Raw genomic sequence first — 22,801 nt, forward strand, 5'->3', positions numbered from 1 at the left:
AAGAAGTCTGTCAACTGTCAGGAAAGGCCAATCTGTAAAAGTCAGTTTTCAGATGAGCTTTAAAGACGTGAGCAGAGTCAGCTGATCTGATGCTCAGAGGGAGGCTGTCCCAAAGCTGAGGAGCATGAACTGAAATGGTTTGATCACCCATGGACTCTGGGACAGTTAGAAGACCCAGACTGGTGGACCTGAGGGGACTGTTTGTACAGTACTGTGAGAAGCTCCATGATATACTACGTTGCCAGATCATTGAGAGCCTTGTATGCCATTAAAAGAACTTTAAAATGAAGCAGGAAGTAGGATCGTTCTGTTTCGGTCACAACTGCACAACTGTCAGAAAAACATGCTGTCATTGATAAAAGGAATTGTTAAGCTTGGACGCATAACATTTCGATTTTTGCCTGTCTGCAGTTGCAACTTTCAGGAAAGCTTGACACCTCTTCAAAACTGGAGGCTGCAGTTAGTTTAGGAAGCAATTGGTTTGATTCGCAGTGGAGTTTTCTGTGAGTGCAGTGCGTATTTTAAACGTCAATTGATCATGTCACGTATTTATGGCAAGCCATTGTCATCATCAATATTTGATTATTTGTGCTGCCCTATCGTCAGGACGGATTCAAAGCACCAGTTAGCCAGATAGATATGTGAGAAGCTCAGTTATATACTACAGTGCCAGATCATTGAAAGCCTTGTATGTCATTAAAAGAACTTTAAAATGGGTTTTAAAAGAGACTGGAAGCAGGATTGTTCTGTTTCGGTCACAACTGCACAACTATCAGAAAAAACATGCCGACATTGATAAAAGGAATTGCTAAGCTTGGATGCATACAATTTCGATGGATCCGACAATTTGAACCAGTTCTCAGTTGGAATCAACTCTCCTGTCCTTAGTCTCTACAACTGTCTGCGAGGGCTGCAACTAATGACTGTTTCATTGGTAATTAATCTGCCAGTGATTTTCTTGATTAAAAGACACTTTCACAGTTAATTAGGACTCAAAATTAAGTCTTCAGGTGATTTTTTTCTTTGTCTGACCAACAGTCCAAAACTAAAAAATATTCAGTTTACTGTAATATAAGACAAAAAAAACAGCTATTCATAGCTATACATTCTCAAATATGAGTAAGTAGAAATAATGTGAAGAAAACATGCAGCATCTTTCCTGTCAATTGAGTAATCACTTCAGCACTGCTTTCTTTCGACAGGATATGAGGCTTCCTCCTCTTTCCCATCAATACAAACACAAAGTATCTCACTGTAAGGCTCAGCTGAATGGCTATGGCTTATTGGCTTCAAGACATCCGTGAGACAGCAAATGATGGGACAAGTCCCCAGCTGGCCTTTTACAGACAGATGAGAGCAAAGAAATAGCCCTGATTTCCGATGTTTATTGAGACTCTCTGTTGGCATAAGAGCTCATGTGCTGTGAATGACTTGCAGGGCAAAGCACCAGTGAAATCTGACCCACTCTGCTTTATTTGAGAGAGTGGAGAGAGAGGATGCGGTGGTGACTGCTAATGGAGAGGCATAATTTTATGACAGGCACACATCATCCAGGAAGGAAGTCCTCTGGAGAAAAGCGGAGGCTTGCTTACTGTCCTTCAGCTCAGCATGAGAAGAAAAGGCTCATTCACAGGTGTTGCTAATTTTGTGGCCACAAAAGACTCAAATCCAAAATGAGGGAAAAAAGTAATGTTCCCAAGCTGAGAGCTGCAGATGGAGGCTATTAGAGTAGGGCTGCAACTAATGATTACTTTCATTATCAGTTAATCTGAAGCTGACGAGACTTGAATCTGCCCCATGCATGGATTTGTTGTTGATGGCTGCTGGAAGTTTTGAAAAATGTTTTTATCAGATTAACTACTTTTGCTCTTAAGTTTCCAGCAGGGTGTACAGCTTATCAGTTGTATGATTTAGATATAAACCGCTCTGTAGTAAGTCAATTTGCTACCTATGGACAATAAACGTGTGTCACATTTGGGGGTCACCAGCTAGAGAAGTCTTGAGCCTATACACCAAATCGACATCAAAGAACTGGTGGCAATGAACACAATGTCTCTCATCTCGGCCAAAAAGTTGCACCTGAACACACCACAAAGACTACACCCAACAGCCAACTAGCACATTATGTTCTGTGCCTGGGTGGGGGGAAATAACTGTCCAGCAGGTGGCAGTAGTCTGTATTCATCATTTAAAAAAAGGGAAACAAAAAGGCAGTCAGGCAGGGCTGCAAAATAATGGCTAAAATGATAATCATAAATATTTTGATCAGTATTGAGATCATGATTATTTATCATGATTATCCCTTGTTTTTAGGAACAAAATATTTTTTATTGTACTCTCACATTTAAAAACACAGAGCACTGCTTTTACTGACATTCTGCTACTGATCAAATCCTTGCATAAGACTGAATATAAAATTATTCACCTGAATTCAGTGCATCTTTAATGGATACGTATCTGCTGCATGGATACTGTGATGTGACTTGTTGCGGCGTTACTGGTAGGAATGTCTGAGTTGGCAATCGACAAGGACAGGAAATGACGGTACAGTTATGTTAGCGACGTTATTCTTCTTGGCCTTTATACATTTATCATTCTGCAGATTGTGGTGGTTTTTCAGATTGTTTTAACAAGTCAGTTATGTTGCCTTGCAGCACAGACACCTCTCATGCAATCTTTGCAAATGAAATGTTCTCTCCAGTGTCCAAACAATGATGATGATGTTGGTTGATGATGGAGGATTTTCATTTTGCGGATCGGCAGTTGCAACTTTCAGGAAAGCTTGACACAGGCGTGACGCCTCTTCAAAAGTGGAGGCTGCAGTTAGTTTGGGAAGCACTTGGTTTGTTTCGCAGTGGAGTTTTCTGTGAGTTGAGCCCGCATTTTAAAAGTCAATATTGCAGTCGGTCATGTTCATGTAATTATGGGAAGCCATTATTGTGATTAATATGTAATTAATTGCGCCGCCCTATCGTCAGGACAGATTCAAAGCACCAGTTAACATGATGTCACACTGTCTTTGACTTTATTAGCTTGTTTGCTTTCCTCATTTCGCTTCTCTTTTCGTGCACTGATTTGAACTGCCAATCAGAGTGATTTCATTCACCGAAAGTCTCCGCTGTCTCCGAGCCAATACAACATGCTGAAACGGCTGAATAAATGCCGACAAGGCAGACCAGTGCCAAAGGTTTGGGAAATACCACCAAACCTAAGATGACAGATGTTCACAGATGGCTCAACATTGACAGTTGGCTCGGTGTGTCGGGCCCTAAGGATCAATACTGGGGTATAATTTAATGGATAACACTGATCAGATGCCAGGTCTTTCTTTACTGTACTGTGTTTTGTCTGCCTTAGCTTGTTACATTACACATCATCTGCTGCATTGTAAATATAAGCATGGCGTTGGGCTCAGTATAATCAGATACCAAACATGAAAGAAGTTTGATAAGGGCCAAGTAAAGTTTGTTGGGACATCCATATTACCAAGCATATGGATAGGTGATATGACAATACTGTTAGAGCTTTGTGCTGTGGTATCTATCTCTGTAAGTCCTCAGGAGACTGTGAGACTGTTGCACACGATGTTGCTAATCAATGAGCAGGACTGCTTTATGGCAACGTAACCTTTATTTGATGCAACAGTGTGACACTCATGTCTGATTAATTTACCTGTTCAATCTTACAAGTTCTTAGATTTGCTGGAAAATCTATTGTATTATGATGTGTAACTACATGCTCCCCAGTAGGGGCTTTTATCCACATATTCCAGCCCTCAAGAGCATCCACTATATTTTGCCAGATCTTATATCTCACCATGTCCTGTGGCGGGGGAAGGTGTCTATGCCCAGGATCTCCTTGACGGACATCACGTCACCGGGGATGATGGGAAAGTAATCAGAGTAGGAGGGTTCCTCATCACTGTTTCAATCAGAGAACATTGGAAAAATAAGACACAGCCTGATTAACACAGGATATTTTGCATATCATCAAATGACACAGGTGCAAGATTAAAAATAAAAATATGTTTTCCCTTGTCTTCCTTCACAGTTATTTATTCTGTTGATGGGAGGATTGAGTGTTCACATTAGCATGCCTGTTCATTTTGTCATGGTCCACGGCACGTTATCCAGCCTCAAGTTCATCAGACCTTTACTCTCCTCTGCCACTAGAAAGCAGCAGTGGTTCTCCTATTCCCTGTCTGAACAGCAGAGGTGGCCATACATCACAGAGAGCTCTGGTTAATGACGGCAAACATTATATACATGGGGTTTCATTTATTCAGGCACTCCAGGGATTTAGTTTAAAACCGACAACTTCTATCTTATCTCCAGACTGAAAACGGCTTTGATGGATATTTTGTGTCTGCTCTCTTCCTGTTGTGAAGATCTGGCAAAGTAAACATTGACAAAGCAAAATCAAACAGAACAACGTAACCCACAAAGAAGTGAGAAATCCATGAAAGACAGACCCTCCTTTTAAATAAGATTTCAGTATAGTTTGTCGCACTAATACCCTCTGTCAATCTGTGCAGCTCAGGGTAAGCCACAAAGTGTGGTTTATTGTGTGGCACAGCAGATTTGTCACTGCTCAGTATAAACAGGTTCTACAGTGTTTTCTTAAATATAACAATGGCATTTGCAGATTCAGACGTGAATGTATTGTAATTTCAACCATCTTTTCTTCACAAGCCACAGATGAGGGTTAAGAGGACGTCAGTTACGAGGGCAGCACTGTCAGTTGCACAGCTGCTGGATATAAACTGTGTACTCTCTTCTGTGTGGTTTGTTTTTTTTAACAGGAATGCATGCAATGTTTTTAAAACTCCTAAGTACTTTATCTGGTTATTCTACATGTTGTCTCTCATACGTGTGGTACAAAGCCTAACCCAGTGGTGGAATGTAACCACTTACATTTACTTAAATACTCAAGTACAACCTCAATTCCCACAAATTGGGATGCTTCATAAAACATATATAAAAACAGAATGCAATGACTAGTGAATCCCTTTTGACAAGATTTTCACTGGAACTTTCTAACTTTTTGTAAATATACACTTATTCTGAATTTGATGCCTGCAACATTTTCCAAAAGAAAGTTGGGACAGGGGCATGTTTACCACTGTGTTACATCACCTTTTCTTTTAACAACTCTCAGTAAGGGTTTGGGAACTGAGGACACTAATTGTTGAAGTTTTAAAAGTGAAGTTCTTCCCCACTCTTGCTTGATATACGACTCCAGTTGCTCAACAGTCTGGGGTCTAGGTTGTCATATTTTGCACTTCATAATGTGCCACACATTTTCTTTTTGCATTTATTTGATAGGACAGATTTAGCGTGAAAGGGGAAGAGAGAGAGAGAGAGAGAGGGTGGGGATGACATGCAGCAAAAGGCTGTGGGTTAGAACTGAAACTGTGGTTGCTGCAGCAAGGTCACAGTCTTTGTACATGGGGCGCCTGTCCTACCAGGTGAGCTAGTGGGTGCCCCAGTGCCCACACTCTTTTACTGTGAAGTCACGCTGTTGTAACATATTCAGAATGTGGCTTGGCATTGTCTTGCTAGAGTAAATGGGGAAGTTCCTAAAAAAGATGTCAACAGGGTGGCAGCATATGTTGCTCCAAAACCTGTATGTACCTCTCAGCGTTCATGGTGCCTTCACAGATACCCATTGGGCAGTGGGCACTAACTCTCCCCCATACCATCACAGATACTGGCTTTGAACTTGGTAACAGTCTGGATGCTCCTCTCCCTCTGTAGCATGGAAGACACAACGTCCATGGTCTCCAAAAACAGTTTTAATGTGGAGTCATCAGACCACAGCATATGTTTCCGCTTTGTGTCTCCACTGAGCTTGGGCTCAGAGAAGTCAGCAGGGTCTCTGGATGTTGCTGATAAATGGCTTTCACTTTGTATAGTAGAGTCTTAATTTGAACTTGTGATGCTGTGACCAACTGTGTTTACTGATAATGGTTTTCCAAAGTGTTCCAAAGCACATGCAGTAATGTCCTTTATACAATAATGTCAGTTTTTAATGCAGTGTTGTCTGGGGGTCAAAGGTCACAGGCGTTCAGTGTTGGTTTTCAGCCTTGCCCCTTACATGCAGTGATTTCTCCAGACTCTCTGAATATTTTGCTGATATCATGGAGTGTAGACGGTGAAATCCCTAAATTCCTTGCAACTGTGTATTGAGAAACGTTCTTATACTGTTGCTCTTCGACAATTAACCCACCCAGTTTTTCACATAGTGGTGAACAACTAAGCCTTTTAATGATGCCCTTACATACCCAATCATGATACTACCATCTGGTGCCAATTAACCTGTTTACCTGTGGAATATTCCAGTGTGTTTTAGGCATTCTGCAACTTTCCCAGTTCCCAGATTAAATATAGGGTGCTCATGGTTGTAAAAGTGGTAAACTCCAGGTGAGTGCAAGCTGCTAATGAAGTCAGATTGGTCAACCATGGGAAAGAGGGAAGCCACTGGCTTACGTCAGGCACACTATTATCAGGTCAAGAATGCATAGTTAAAATGCTTTCATTAGTTTAGAGGATTTAAAAGTTACAGCAGTGGAACGACCGGTTTCGCCCCATACTTGGTCTTGTTAGGGCGTAACTGATAAAGAGTCAAGCTTTGTTCCCAACTATTGGAGCGTATTGCAGGCATCAAACTCAGAATGAGTTTATAGTTTCTGTATTCAATTGAATATAGGTCAAGTCACAAATCATTGCATTCTGTTTTTATTAAGCGTCCCAACTTTTCAGGCATCAAGGTTATACAAACTGAGGTACTTATACTTTACCTGAGTATGTGTAATTTTGATGCAACTTTTTTTTTTCAATCTCTACTCCACTACATTTCAGAGGGAAATAGTTTTCACTTCACCACATTTATTTGACAGTTTTAGTTATTCGTTATTTTACGATTTTTAAGAATGTACTAATACAACTGAGAACAAATTTATCTATAGGACGATTGATAGAAAATGAATTGGCCACTATTTTGATCATTTAAATGTTTTTCTTTTTTTCATGTAAAAATATTTGATGGTTTCTATTGTGAAGTCATTTCTCACTATTTTCAAAATATAAATCAATTAATGGAGATAATTTAGATTGAGCTCTAACTCAGCCAACTACAACAGTAAAATTCTTTTACATAAATACATAAGTAATAATAATCCAATGATCAAATATAGTATTAATGTCACAGCTGACATTTTCCTCCTTTATTACTTTATGTACATTTTCTTGATTATTCTCAGTAACATTTTTAATGCAGGTCTTTTACTTGTAACAGCGGATTTTTTACAGTGTGATGTCAGTACTTTAACCTCTGGCCTACTCCAAGTACCCAAGCAGGGCAGTTTATGACCTGTTTCTGAGAAATATTATGACCATTATCAGCTGCTTCTGCTCTGCCAATGTTCCCCTTTTACTCACTGGTGTTCAAATACACACACGCTATTGTATACAGGGAGCTTATATAATCAGGAAGAACAGTGGCTGCTGATGTGTGCGTGTAAGCAAACGATGACAATGCAGTGTTTATGAGCCAAGTGTTTTGGCTCTGAGCCAATAGGTTGTTCATGGTACAATGACAATTGTAATTGTTGTGGCATCATAGCATGCAATTATCCGCAGTGTTCAGTTTTTAATGCACAATGTGTCTGTGTCAACTGGTGGCCGGGCGTGTTCCAGTTGATGAACTGGAACACAAACTGAACATGATGAACCAAACACACGGAGAAGTCACTAGACACACACAGTAAAGTGATCCTAAATCAAAAGCGCTGACAGCTGCTGTCTCTCTCTGTAGGACCTTTTAAATTAGTCTCTTCATCATGGTCATGCAGACACAGACACACACACACACACACACACACATACAGACAACAGGCACATGTGTGTAAGCCTACACTAAAGCATGAGCTCTCAGTTGAAAGCACCAACTATAAACTGAGCTGACCTTATCTATGTGCTCCCCCATAAACAGGAGAGGGGCATTTGTTGTTAGCAACAAGGTCACATGAGGGAATGAAAGGCATTTTTGTAACAAGAGAGGGATTCATTTTTGCTCCCCCTTCATCCACTGATGACTGTTGCTCTTATTATATGAGTAATTACAACCACAGTGAGAGGATATTTTAACTTTGAATGCTTTGCTTGTTTAATTACAGCATGCTTTTGCCTAACATTGAAGTAAAACACATACAGCACAGCTCAGCTCCATTGAAAAGGATAAATACAAAAATAAAAATCTCAAAGCTTGTGTGCCAGAACTGTGTATTTACCCAGGTGTGTACTACACAACCCCCAACTACCGTTGCCGCTAACATCTCGCCTCAGGCATTACTTTCAACATGCCATCTTACAAATGGCAATGCAAATTGACATGACTTCTCGTTTTCTTTTGTTTGTAAGCTGGGAAATTTCCCCATTCAGAGGACAACTTCTGCTTTTGCCGTCTTATTTTTCTCTTTTCCTTTGTTTAGGTTCCCTTTGAGTGTGCGCTGAGAGGCTTGGGCCGTTGAATAATGCAGCGCAAAGCCTACGGCTGGGCAGTATCGCTCAAGTACAGCCCACAGATATATACACACAGGGACACAAACACTCACGGCATGCATATAAACAGGAACATGCACACACATGTGCACCCACGCAAGCAAACAAACACTTACGGGAGTGCTGATAGTGCTGCTGTGTGCAGGAGAGTGGAAGTTGTGCATTAATGTGTTTATAAACAACATGCTTCCTCAGAATATTAACTTGGTGTAACTCAGAAAGAGGCACTGGATGGTTTGCCCTCAGTGCTGTACACATGTCAACAACTTGTATTTATAATAGTCCGACACCTAAAACTAAACTCTTTGGGCAAAACTGTTCTTCTTTAGTAGTTTTGTTTGCTAAACCCACCCAGAGGCTACTTTGTTAAATCTAACATGAAGATAAATTTGAGTGTCAGCCCACTGAGGATGTTCTAAGTATAAATTTCACAGCGCACCTGCTTTCTCTGTCTCGCTTGTTTTTAACAAAGATGAACTCAAAGTTTGGCTGAAAAACCCTGATGGAATAATTGCTTATTTTCATCATCCCAAAGGAGCAAAATGGCTCCAGTTCCCTTTTATTCTGCGATGGAGATTGCAGACCTGCAGGTTAGCCTAATTTAATAACACACTGCAGCAGGGGGCCTGTGAAAATGGAGGCAAATTTGACTAGAGACTATTAGGGCAGGTCCAGAAGTGATTCTTATTAGATCTTACTAGGACCATCTGGGAGCACTGGTGTGCCTGCTGTGTGATTTTCTTTCTTCTTCCTTTTTTCACGCCTTCTGCCACAGCACAACTGGACAAGGCCAAGTGACAAGTGAGTGAGTGTGTGCACGTGTAGGAAGAGACACAGATATCCTCATAGTATGATGGAATAGGCTATTACATCGCTGTTTTACTTGAGTAATAATTTGAGATCATCTTAAAGCTGGTGAAGTCAGTGGCTTGAACAGCAGCAAATGGATTGACTTACAGAAACAGTTTAAGCTAGAATGAAACATCACAAGAAACAGAGTACGTCTTGTGTGAAACTCATCTCAAGGTCCATTGAGTAGGTTTCATGGTGCTCTCAGTCATACCGCATAAGCTTCATCAACAGCCCAAGTGTCATGGGAATGTAGAAGTTCATTTTTTCATTTTTTTCTGAGCCCCTTAAAGGGAAACTTTGGGATTTTTTTTTAACCTTGACCCTATTTTCAGATGTCTAATAGGGCTTTCACATCAGGGAGCTGACACTGGGTGAAAGACGGGGTACACCCTGGACAGGTCGCCAGACTATAACAGGACTGCTCACATTCACACCAATGGCCAATTTAGAGTCACCAGTTAACCTGAATGTCTTTGGACTGTGGGAGGAAGCCGGAGTACCCAGCGAAAACGAGCGACAGTGTTAACCACTGCATCACCATGCCGCTAACCATTCCAATTTAATACTGATGCCTCTATATCAGATGGATCTGACTTTGCTGCCGCCTACGACCTGCAGCTCTGGCGGGAGATGGATGAGCTTCGCGACTGACAGCAGTGGCTCTACCTCCGGCCAGGAGCAGAACTTCGCCTCACTGCCCTGCAGCGCCCGCTAATGACGGTCCAAGGGGTATCATTGTCGACCTGCGGCACCCTTTTCCCGACTGTAGTTAGACCACAGTCTCACACAGATGATAACGCAAGTGAACTCAGGTACAGAGCAACAGTACAAATGTGGAAGCTAAGCGCAGGGGGGAGGGAGGGGGGCAATTGTACTTGGGCATGGAATGAATCAATCCTAATTAATATGAAAATGCCCTAAGTGATGAATGGGTACAACTATTTTTGAAATTGGTCTAGTATTGAGTAAGAGCACTGCAGTTTGCAGCCACAAAATAGACTGCAGTGTAATCCTTTAGGACAATAGAGCATTGCACGTCCACTAAAAGTGCTTGTATTTGCTACTGACAGGCTCAGATTGTTATTAAAAGTTTCTGACAACAATATGGAAAGGACTCTTCAAAGAAATAAATGTTTTTTTTTATTTACCTTTCACCTGATCCAGTCTGTTTGTTACTGTCTTCCTGCAGCAACTCAACTGTCACAAGACTTCAGACTGAGACTTCTTCTTGACTGAGACTTCGTTAGACACAATAATAAACAGACAGGATCAAGGAGGAGGTCAAGTGAAACATTATTTCTCTGTAGGGTCTTCACCATAATGTTGTTAGACACTTTCATAATATTATGGGCCTGTCAGTGGCAAAAACAAGCACCTTTAGTGGACGTACTTGATGGTGCGCTATTGCCCTGAAGGATTATGTTGCAGCCTGAAGGAAGGATGCAGCAAAGGGCCACAGGCTGGAGTCGAACCCGGGCCGCTGCGGCAACAGCCTTATACATGGGACATCTGCTCTACCACTAAGCCACCGGCGCCCCCACATTAAACTTTAAGACACAAAAACATGGGAATATAGGGGTTGAAATGTACCAGACTTTCCTCTTTAAGGTACTTTCTGTGTGTTTGTGTAAAAGGTGAAGTTCATTCTGAATCTTAAGATTGTTTTGTCAGCCGCCATTTCCAAGGTCAGGGATTAACTCAGACTGTAACATCATATCTCAGACCCCACCCCAGGACAAAGTGGTAGCAGTTCATGTATCAGGCTGACATTAAAAGTGAGCTGCTGTCTGTTTCTTATTTTAATCAGACTTATTTTAAGAGCTGATGTGTCTCAGAATGTTTACGTTATTGCAGGCCCACTTGCTGCTGTTCATATTTGTCTTTCAATGCACTTGGCTGGAACGCCTCTCATTTACAAGACTCGACGCTCCAGCTCATATCCATGCTATGATAACACTACAAAGTCACTGAACTGCAGCTGTGCGCAAAGTTGTCTTCATTTGTTCAGTGGTGTACTCCACCCGGTAGTGTGTGTCTTCGCTCCTGAAACAAGCTGAAAACTCCTGTGATACCATGTCAGAATAAGTTTTTGCAGAGGATTAATATATATATGTAGAGAAACACTGTATTGAAGTTAAAGCTTAAGGTAGTAAATTCATCCCCAACCAGAGGCGTCTTAATACCAGAGACAGACTGTGTTTGTGAATACTGTATGTGAATGTGTTGTGCAAGCAGCTACCACCAGCGGCCCACAGGGTATACTTGGGTGGATGTAATGTCTCATTGAGCTCAGAATAACCAGCCTGCCATATGTTTCTCTTTAATAAATACTTTGTCATCCACCAACTGAAAAAACAAATCAGCTGTGATCAATCAGGACAGCTTATACAACACAATACTAATCACATTTACCTTCTTAATTATTTATAAGAAGGGCAGAAACTGTAAACACCACAGAGGCGTCTTTTTTTCTGATACAAGCGAATTTCCTCTGCTCTTGGTGAGATGCAGGTTTATTGCAAAACAATCTCAGTCTAAATATGTAATTTAATCCTTTAATCCAACATAAGTTTTTTTTAAACAAATGAATAAATCTGCCTATGAGGAGGAGATAATTTAACTTGGTTCCCACATTAATAAGCTTTTTTTCCCATGAATTTTGTAGCCTGAAGTGCCATTTATCTGATATTCATGCAGCTATTTCTCTTCTTTTGTCTCATTTCAAGAAACTAATTTCTGAAAAATGCCTGAAACAAGAGATGCTGCTCTGGAAATAAAACTGCATTATCTCAACTTGTTGGCAGAAGTTTTCTCTTGTTGTAATTGCAGTCAGGGTTAATGGCTGAATATGAGACTTAATGACTTCAAGATGAACATCATGTTTCTCACTGTTGTAGTGTTACAGGTTGTAACTCTTAAGCCACTACCAAATAATACTGGTGATTATACGGCTTCTTTTTAGGCTGGAAGTACAGAAGCAGTGTGCCAAAGGTTAGGGGAGTGTGTTTGTGTTCAGTGAACTCGCAGATCAGATTCCCAAACCAAGAAAACTATAATAAAGTACTAAAAATTAATGAGCCAGTGTCTCCTGTCCCTCCCCAGCAGTCACCTTTAATGCGTCATTGACTGTTGCACTTGAACTCTGTAAATTAGAGCTCCGATCAGGCCCAAAATATTAGTCCCTACACAGTTTCCATGCCCGACCCCAGCCAGACCCACGGCAGCAGTTTGGGGCCTGAGTCTAATTAAACACCCAAATTTTGGCTGTAAAATAAGTGTATTAAAATTATTGTTTTCTAATATTAAAACATTAATTACAATCTAAGGGTTGATGTGTCTCCTCACACTACTTCTCCTTCTTCTCCTCTTTATTTTAATAGTCTGTCGACTCGTGCATGACATGTTCAGCAGAGTGGGCTGTGCCCCTCAGTGCCTGTTGCGCGCACAGCAATCCATGGCGCAGATGATGATCACTGCTCTTCACTGCAGGTTACGCACATCTCTCCTACTGTTGGGGAGGCATACGGAAACATTGCCAACCAAGTCTCCTTACTCCGTTGTTTCCTCACTTTCCCTCTCTCAGTTGCAGATCTTTCTGTCTTTCGCTCTTGATTCAGTCCATTAACACTTCTGCCATTTACGCATAAGAACTGCCATTGAAATTAGGGGGAACCTGACCCGATTCAAGCCTGGGGCAATAATGAGATATCACAGCTTGGCCTGACCCGAACCTGGCATGTTGGGTCAGGCCCATTCAGGTTCGGGCAGAGAATCAGAGCTCTACTGTAAATCCATCTACAGTAAATCCTATAAACTGTGGTTGTGATTGGAAGCTCAGAGCTTTGACCTTGTTTTACTTTATTAAAGTTATGCAGAGTGTTGCTTAAAGGATAAGGCTGGTGATATTCGGTATTCTACTATTGTTAAATCTCATTAAAAGACAAAAAACATTGATGCATTTGTCTATTCCTTAAAGTTACAGTTGGTAACTTTTATAAAAATAACTTTATTACTCAGTACGTTTACATGCAGCTCGAGATAATGGAATTATTGGCTTAGTCCGGCTGAAACCAGACTTTTAAATGCATGTAAACAGCTTAGTCCGACTGAATTTGGACTATCTGTAGCTCGACTAACATACCTACTGTAGATAATTCGATTGAAAATGGAACTATTGCTGCATGTATCCACTTAGTCCCACTGGAGTCGGACTTGGTGTTCTGCGCATGCACCACGTTTTCTTTCGTGGGCTTTCACCCAGAAGAAGAAGGAGATGATGTAGCAGCAGTGCAGTAACTCCTGGAAAAACAAACAAACAAACAAACAAACACCATGGCGGCCGAGAAGCAGAAGACGCACTTCTGGATGGACGAGAAAACTACATCTCCGCCTTCTTCATTCGTCGATAGTTTTCCTTCGAGTCATCCGGAACTAGTTCAGTACGCACTATATTAAAAGGGATGCTGCGCTGCCTATCGAGGCAGAGCCAGACGCACTTGGTCAGAAATTCTATTTTCTCTTCTGCATGTATACTCAGACAAGGCAAGAAGTCTGACTTGACTGATTAGCCAAGCTATGAGCTTAGCTCGACTACTGCGTGCATGTAAACGTACTGAATGTGATCTGGTCTGTGGACATTGCTTGGTGCTTCACAAGACTGTTACCAACATGGCGATCAGGTCACAAACTTTCTCATTTTACAGCTACACAGTAGAATAAATGAATTAATAAAATATCTCTGAAAACATCTGAGGTGAGAAATGGGCATTGTAGTCACAGAATCATGATTCATATTTGATCAGCACTGCCCAGTTTGACAGTTTGCAGTTCAGGAGGCGTTATGAACATGATTGACAGCTACATCAGAGACTCCCCGGGTCTGATTGGCCGTTTGTTAGGGCATGAATTAAAATACTGTTATTTTCTCTATCATTCTTTTGCTATGATATTAGAATTATGTAATTTAAGTAGCACAAAGAAAGGGCAGAGGTGAGCTGATTAATTTAATAGGTGCGCCAGCCTAAGCTTTGGGTGCTGCAGGTATAGAGAGAGGGATGCTGGCTTGCTCTGATGTAATTAGTATCAGCTATGCAGTTGCGCTTCCTTTGTTTGTCTCCTGCACAGAGAAACAGGTCGGAGAAAAGTCATTTGCATCAATGCTCAGATGATCGCAGAGACGCTATTGGTTTGTATATGTGCATATGTTACATGCATTACAAAGGGGTTATATCTGACTATATTCTTTTCAGTAAAAAGTTTATATGTTGAACATAACATTCATTCTGTCACTCTTGATCTTTTCGCCATGCAGGAATGTCTTGTGGCAAAGCCTATTCCCAGATATTTTTCAGCTTTATTGCCCAGTTTAAAACAATTGTTTGAAAAGTGATCAAAGGTAATGAGATAAAATATAATGATAGAGTAATTAAAATAGTTCAATATCTTGTTACATTTTAACAAGGTAACTAGCAATCTGTTGCATCACATTTCAAAAGTTACCTTCCCAACGCTGCTCTTGTCCCACTGTTCAGATTTAGTGACAATGTCAGCAAATATCATGAAAGTTACCAACTATAGCTTTAACTGAAAGATCTGAAAACCGCGTCCGCCACTGATGTCAGGAGAGCATGTTTGCACCTGGAAGTGAAGGTCTTCTTCTTGATCTGCGAGGACAGTTGCATGCTGTGAGACATCTGGGACGACTGCTCCTCCTGCTCTCGCTGCATCACCACCCTGGTTTCCATGGTAACCTCCCAACTGGCACCTGTGGAGGGGAGGGGAGGCTAGGAGTGAGCGGAGGTGTGTAGGAGGCAGCGCGTTACAGAGTCAATGGGAGTCAGTCAGACACTAAAAGCACTGTAGCCAGCTCGGAGCTGTATGCTTCATATTGAGTGCAGCTGAGTTTCCAAATTAATGGCCTCTTTACACTGTAGACACCTCAGCCTTGGCAAGAAACACAACTATTTATATTGTGCTTTGTATTCAGATGGGACCTCATACTACACTATGTATCTTTATGAAAGATTAGGGCTATCAAAGGGGCACACATCTTCTGATATCTTGGAGTGTTTCGGGACAATCAACCCAAAGACAGAGCAGGGTGCTTCTAATAACATAATGTTTCTGAATCAATATCTGCTGCAATTACATCCTGGATCAAAAGAATCATACATCAAACTTGTGTCAGCCACCCAACTTCCATTTGCAAAGGAGCGCCAAACACACTCACTATAAATGGGTTTCGATTCAAAGTGTCATTTATGCACTTTAGAGAGGAAAATTGGTGTCTGAAATCCAATACTTAGAAAACAGACACAGTCTTTAAATATGGAGTTATTTAAAAAACATTTCAGAAAATACTGAACTTTCAAAGTAACTTGGGCTGAATATTTTCAGTGTTTATTATTCTGATAATCGATCAATGGGTCGATGTACAAATGTCAAAATAATGGAAAGTGCAGACCCATTTTCTACTTCTTGTTTTGTCCGATCCCCAGTTCAGAACTCAAAGATAGTCTGTTAGCTTATATTGAAGATTACTGAAGACAGCAAATATTCCAGCCTAGTTGCCAGAATAAAATGTTGGCACTGTGCATTTCAGCAAACTATGGATGCTTGGTGTTGCATTTGCACCTTACAAACATGTTTATGTTCATTAACATTTCTTAAGTGATTAAGTTCTTATTACATCTATATGAGGTGGGTTTGTCTTTGTGACCTTGGTGGATGTCCTGACGCTAAGGGTGAGAAGCTGGGCAATTTATCAATCGTCATATGAGACTAGACACCTTCTTAGAGTTAGATTAGGCAGTAATTTGTCAAGTATTTTTCCCCTGGTTTTAAAGGTTTCATTACAGTGATGTAATTTTCTGAACTTGTGTGTACTTATCCATAGACAGTATACTACAAACACTAGATGTCAGTTGGCACGCCCCCAGTTTGGAGAAGCAGGCTGGAGTCCAACATAGAAGCTAAGCAACCTCTGTGGAGGGGCTGGCAACAAAACATATTTTAGCCACGTAGAAAATCAGTATCAGTTTAAGTGTATGCTATATTGAGGGTATTTTGACTGCTTTACCTTAATGTTAGTGATTTTCAACAGGAGAATCACTCGCTCTCTTCAAAACCAGACCCCATTGAAAAAAAGAGTGATTTAACATTGCTGAACACTGGAGCTGCTGGCCTACAGCTCTCTCGATGAGTCAGTTTATTTGTGTTATTGTGTGACTTTGGCATTTAAATGGTTTGTTCAGATTCACCAAAGTCATACAATAACACAATCTAATCGAAGCAGTGGTAGACCAGCAGCTCCTGTATTCATTGAGCCAAAATTACAGCTTTTCCCAATACAGCCTGGTGGCTTTGACGAGATAGACATAGATGGGGAATTGAAATCAATAACAGCGTCCCCGTTGAAACAGGCTGTTGATGGAAAGGTAAAGTGGTGAAAATACTCTGAGCATAGCGCACACTTCAACTGATATTGATTGTTTCAGGTGGGACTTTTAGTAGGTGGCTAAGATATGTTTTGGTTGACCCCCATCCACAGCAGTGCATTGCTTAGCCATGCTAGACTGCAGTCTGCTTCTCCAAACTGGGGGCATACCGACTGGCATCCACTGTACGTAATACACTGACTATTGGTAAGTACCACATACAGCCCTATTTCGAAAGACCTGAAAAAAATACTGGGATGCTTGATTTTGAGCCCTAATTTTATCCACAGATGTTTTTGCATTTTTGTCATTTGTCTAGCCATTTTAAAATGAAATACTTCAAATCAAACCACTCTGCATATCATGTTGTGTTTTTTATCTCAATGGAGTCCAGTGTGGTTTTCGGTGTAGGTGCGGAGAGAAGGTGTGTTTCAGTCCCACGTTACATGAATCAGCCCTTTGTGGTCCGCTGAGCCACTAATAATTCATCAGTTGAGGTCCGCCATGCTGCTGCCCTCACCCTGCCCATCATTAATCACGCGACTGCTCTGGGGAAGTGAATGCAGAATGCGCCCAACAAACAGAATCAGGTCGCGACTGAGTGATAGCTTCATTCACCCACTCCCAATAGCAACCACCTGTTTTAGCACCCTAAACAAGCGTAATGTGTTACTTCTTCCCATCCCCTTCAATTACATTGTGGAAAAGAGCAGCGAGTTAGCTTACAAGCTAATATGCTACAGGGCCAGCTGATTCCCCTGTTGCTTTTTTTGAGGCTCACTATGGTGCGAGGAGAGAGGTTTGTTTGAACACTGTTAATGGAAGGTCGACCTCTGGCACATTAAAATTGATCAGTCTCCATGGGTAGGTCTGGAGCCCGGGCCCCTGGAGGGAGCGACAGCAAAAGCAAAGCGGCACTCTTTTCTACACACTGCAGTTTTCAGTCTCTGGAGTCAATTGAGTGCTCGGTTTCCAGGTCTCTGATAATGAGATATATATATATATATATATATATATATATATATAATATATTAAAAAAAACTATCAACAGAGGAACAAGGGGACAAATGATTTACTATTCAACTCGTTGAAGGGGAAAGCGTTGTCTGAACACGACAGGAGCTTGCTTTATGCCATCCCCAGAGAGCAATTAAAAGATACATCCACCGAGGCCATCAAAAGACGAGACCATTAAGAAGTTCAACTAGCTGGAGAAACAACAAGAGGAAAGAAGCCTTTCTGACAATACAAAGAAAGAAGAATAATTAACAGCATTATGCTGATGTACTGTGGAGGCACAGTGTGCGCATTTTATCTGGGCTTAGTGTTTTGGTTTTTCTATGCCAATGAGGGTTATCATGCACTCTAATGCATCAGTGTCTTAGCTGATGAAAGGCAAAAAAAGCTGTGTGCTGTTTGTGCTAGATCGAGATGAAGGCTGAGTAAAAGGAAATCCCACTCACGCTTTCTTTAAAGGAACAGGTGAAGTCCTCTGGGAGTCAGAGATCTGTAGGACGGATATACCCCACTTCCGTTTCTGTCTGCCTGTCTGTCTCTCTCTCCTTGAAGATCTTCTCCAATATGTCTGTCTCACCTGTCAATATTATGTCTGTCTGTCTCACTGCCTCTACCTCACTCTCCCCTGTCTCTGTGATGAAGTGATGAGGGTGACCCTGGGCACAGTGTCCTTCAGTGCCAAGAATGTGGACAGCACAATGCTCTGTCATTTTTAAGTTGGTAAATATAGACCAATGACACCTCCCTTGTGTATACACACACACACACACACACACACACACACACACACACACACACACACACACTGGACACACAAAACCACCACAGGCACACAGACACAGATCATTTCCATCCACCAGATCGATTTACAGACAGCTCAGAGGACAAGCAGCTAAGACTGTACAATAAGAGAGGCCGACCAAATGACCCGAACAGCTGAGAGGAACAGCTGGAACGGCCTCAGGAGAACAACTGGCTGCAGTGGAACTATGAATGTGTCTGCCCAATAAATGTCACTAAGAGAAATATATATTTATTTCAGGCCTCTCAGCGCTGTCCCACCTGGGTGCAAAGAATGCAAAATTAAAGGCTGGGAAATGACAAGCGGGACAAGAGAGGAGACTGAGGGCTGTGGGGAGAGATGCAAGATGTCAGACAGAGAAGGAGAGGGAGAAGGACAGAAAATCTGAGTGGAAAATAAAGGGAAAGGAACAAGTCAGCTGTTAAATAGGAGATGAGTCTGACAGTGAGACTTGGACCATTTGGTTCCACCTTATTAAAAATCTGACCTTGGACTCTGTAAAAAGAAGAAGGTTAATAATGGCAGAGGCAACACCTGAGACTACCGAGTACAGAGTACCGTTGGCTATGACATGGAGGTCTGTGTGACCCTCTAAGGATATGCCTCCCCAGACCATCACTGACCCACCACCAAACTAGCCATGTTGGATGATGTTACAGACAGCATGATGTTCACCACAGCGTCTCCAGACTCTTTCACGCCGTTCTCATGTGCTCAGTGTGAACCTGCTCTCATCTGTGAAGAGAACAGGGCGCCAATGGTAGACCTGCCACATTTGGTGTTCACTGGTGAACTAGAGGAAGTCAGGCCCTCATGCCACCCTCATGGAGTCTGTTTCTGACAGTTTGGTCAGAAACATGCACACCAGTAGCCTGCTGGAGGTCATTTTGTAGGACTCTGGCAGCGCTTTTCCTGTTCCTCCTCACACAAAGGAGCAGATACTGGTCCTGCCTCTAGAGAAAAATCAGTCAGGAAGGATGAGGAGAGAGCAACTATCTGTGGCCACCACATGTAAAACCATTCCCTTTTTGGGGTTTTGTCTTGCTTTTGCCTCTCCACTGTAGCTCTTGTCTCTTCCATTTGTACCAAAGCAGGTGAAACTGATTCACAATCACTTGTGCTTCCTAAATTGACAGATTGATATCCCTAAAGTTTATCTGACTTGGGTGTTTTACTGAGATGAGTGTGTTTACTTAATTTTTTTCAGCAGTGTATATTTATGGTTCCCAGAGAATTTATCCCTCTGACTTTGGTGCACAGCACAAAATCTGCTATGATAAGAGTTTGTTTTGATTTAATTCAGAGGCCTTGATATGAGACTATCAGTAAATATACTCATTGTCTTTTTCTTGGCTGTTGACCATTGCCTGCCTGGCACTAGGTTGCTACCACTGCTTGAGCATTTAGGAAGGAGGTGTGGTAAGGTTGTTGCTCATTGAATCGATATATCGATCCAGATTGATGTATTGTTACACCCCTTATATATGTGTGTATATTTATATACTCTACTGTGCCATACATCACTGCTTAATTATTGTACATTGGTTCAAGCTGTTCCTCTGTGGCCAGTATTGGTATCATTAGTTGTTGCTGTACTAATCCTACATGATTGGACTTGAACAGGTCCTTGCATCATCCCCCTTTTCTGTATTCCTCTTGTTCTTGCTCCTCGTCTCCTTTTACAGTGATCTTTGATTAGTTCTTGGAACTTGTCCACTGTTCTGTCTCATTAAAGAGGGTACTGTGTCTGGCAGAGTTCATTAGAGTTCATTAGAACTGTGTGCATTTGGGTGATATTAAGTGTCTCTGAAAAGTTTTATTTGCTCGAACAAAAACTTAAAGGAAACCCAGTTTTTTATTGAAGTGATCAGTTTCGTTCTGGCTGTATGATTTTAAGTGTGTGCTGAAAAGTCTGTCTGTCTCTAGAAATGATTTGAAGGAAGCCCCCTTTTATTGTAATTATCTGTGTTGTCGTGGTTATATGGTTTTGTGTGTGTGTATTTGTGTGTCCAGCGGGCCTGACTGACAGAGGACTGAGAGCTCACAGGGGCTGTGAGGAAAGAAGGCATCACTCAAGGCCACAGCGTTGTGTGGAAGGATGGGGGGTTATTTATAAGCTTTTAGAGGCTACACCTGCCTCTGGAATATCAGCACACAATACAAGCTACGGTTGCCAGGCCATCTCTTCTCGTCATAGAGCAGCAGTGACTGTCAGACTAAGAATAACTACAGGGACAGAGCAGCTGAGGGCCACCTTTTATTAGTTCCCTTTCTTTTGTAAGACTCCTCAGCTTCCAGGTCCACCAGGAGCATCTCATGTCAGTGTTGTCTTCTAATCCTTGCAGTGCTTATTGTAGAAAGTGGGGGCGCTGCTGTTTTATTGAAGGCTCTGACACATTAGAACATTTTTAACACTTTTACTGAGAAGTTGCCGAAGTACTCCTATGCTTAAAAACTCCACCAGCGCGGCTTCTGCCTGCTTAGTGCCTGATTTATTTAGAACATTCAATGCAAATCAATTTGGTTGCACTTTCCCAGAGCACCTGAGGCAGAAAATATGTAATGAATTTGTACATGTACCAGGTGAAACATGTATGGCAGGCCGACGAGGAATAAATATTTGCTGCACAGTCGGAACGACTTATCGTGTTTTATTAATCATTAATGCTTATTCACAATTCATGCGCGCTCTGTGCTTTTACTTGCATAAATTATGAATAAAAGCCAGCGTCAGAGGGAGTATGTGGCAACCATTTATTCCCTGTTGGATTTTCTTGCATTTTATCTGCACATCACAGATGCCAAGGATATCATACTCTTAATGTATGGGTCACTGTGGAGAGAACAGACTGTGATATGCCAACCCGTCAGGTCACTTTGTGGAAAACAAGTGAAAGCAGTGAAGGATGGTGGAACAGCAGGAAAGGTTTGACATGAAATCTGAAATATTTTATTTATGGGTTAAAAAACCACCACAAGAGAATTGTTGCAGCTTTGAATAGAGTTGATCTTGTTAGTTGTAATCTGATTTAGATTTTTATTACCTTTAACTCAGTTTAAAGGTACGGTTGGTTACTTTTATGTCATATTTGCCTGGATTGTCACTGTATTCAAAGAGAAGTACATGAGTCAGATTGTCTGTGGAAAAAAAATAATGTCCTTCTTCCTCTTTCTACTGCTTCAAATGGCATTAGCTAGACTCAACCAATCAGCCAAGGAGTCTCAAATGCAGCTGTCAGTCACGTTCGTATACAGTCAAACTGCCAAACTAGGCAGTGCTGATCCGATATGAATTCAGATTCTGTCACTTTGTTGCCTATTTCTCACCTAAAAAATTTTTTTCCTGAAAAATATTTCACTGTACTGTTAAGCTGTAAAATTAGAATAAAGTTAAAATAAGTTTGTGAGCCGGCCGCCATGTTGGAAATAGTCAACTGCAGTATCAAGCACCACTCACCAGCTGGATCAGTGTTCTCTTTTTGCAGCTGAACAGTGCACTAAAATATGTGTCTGAAAACATTTAATTTGAGAAAGAATCTTGGGGCTTTAAGTGTACATGGGCCGCCTGCTCTACCCACCAAGCCACCAACGCCCCTCCTTTAGGCATTCTTGAGGCCTGTACTACAAAACAGGACTAACTTCAGGGTTAACTCTGGGTTTTTAGTACTACGAACCTGGTTTTCTTTTTATCGGGGTAATTCACTGTGGTTCTTATGTTGAGCAGCTAACGTGCCAACATCTAAGCAATCAAATCATTGAATAAAAAGGTATTCATGGCCACAAGTCCAGAGTCTCATGTAAAAAAAGAGAAGCCTATTTATTGTTTTAGGTCAGGAGGATCATTTCATTGTTTCAGGGCTCTATTTCCACAGTTTTAAAACAGAACTTCTAACAAACACAGAGATCATTTACAACACTAAACACATGATTTTAGCACTATTTTAACTTATGCAAAGTTTATTGTAGTCTGCAGTGATGGTGTTGCTATTTTACACTCTGAGCCCATCATTGCAGCTCAAAATAACAGACACTTGTGTGATGAGAACTAATAATAAATAATCCACACACTGTTGATCGGCTGCCTTTATCATAAATGCAACATTTGGGTCAAATAGACCTCATCAGCCATTAAC

General features: G+C 41.4%; 1 protein-coding gene across 1 annotated transcript in view; it reads right to left on the bottom strand.

Moving 5' to 3' along the window:
* The window catches only part of myom3 (myomesin 3), a 98,530-nt gene extending 80,044 nt beyond the window's left edge, over positions 1-18,486 (bottom strand). Inside the window, exons 1-3 of the mRNA XM_049584096.1 lie at positions 18,313-18,486; positions 15,051-15,177; positions 3,817-3,921 (exon numbers count right to left, since the gene is read on the bottom strand). Coding sequence (XP_049440053.1) covers positions 3,817-3,921; positions 15,051-15,157 — 212 coding nt within the window. The 5' untranslated portion in view covers positions 15,158-15,177; positions 18,313-18,486. The remainder of the gene's footprint in view (positions 1-3,816; positions 3,922-15,050; positions 15,178-18,312) is intronic.
* Between the last annotated feature and the right edge of the window lie 4,315 nt (positions 18,487-22,801).

The sequence above is a fragment of the Epinephelus fuscoguttatus genome, linkage group LG8, assembly GCF_011397635.1.
Source record: "Epinephelus fuscoguttatus linkage group LG8, E.fuscoguttatus.final_Chr_v1".
Lineage (NCBI taxonomy): Eukaryota > Metazoa > Chordata > Actinopteri > Perciformes > Serranidae > Epinephelus > Epinephelus fuscoguttatus.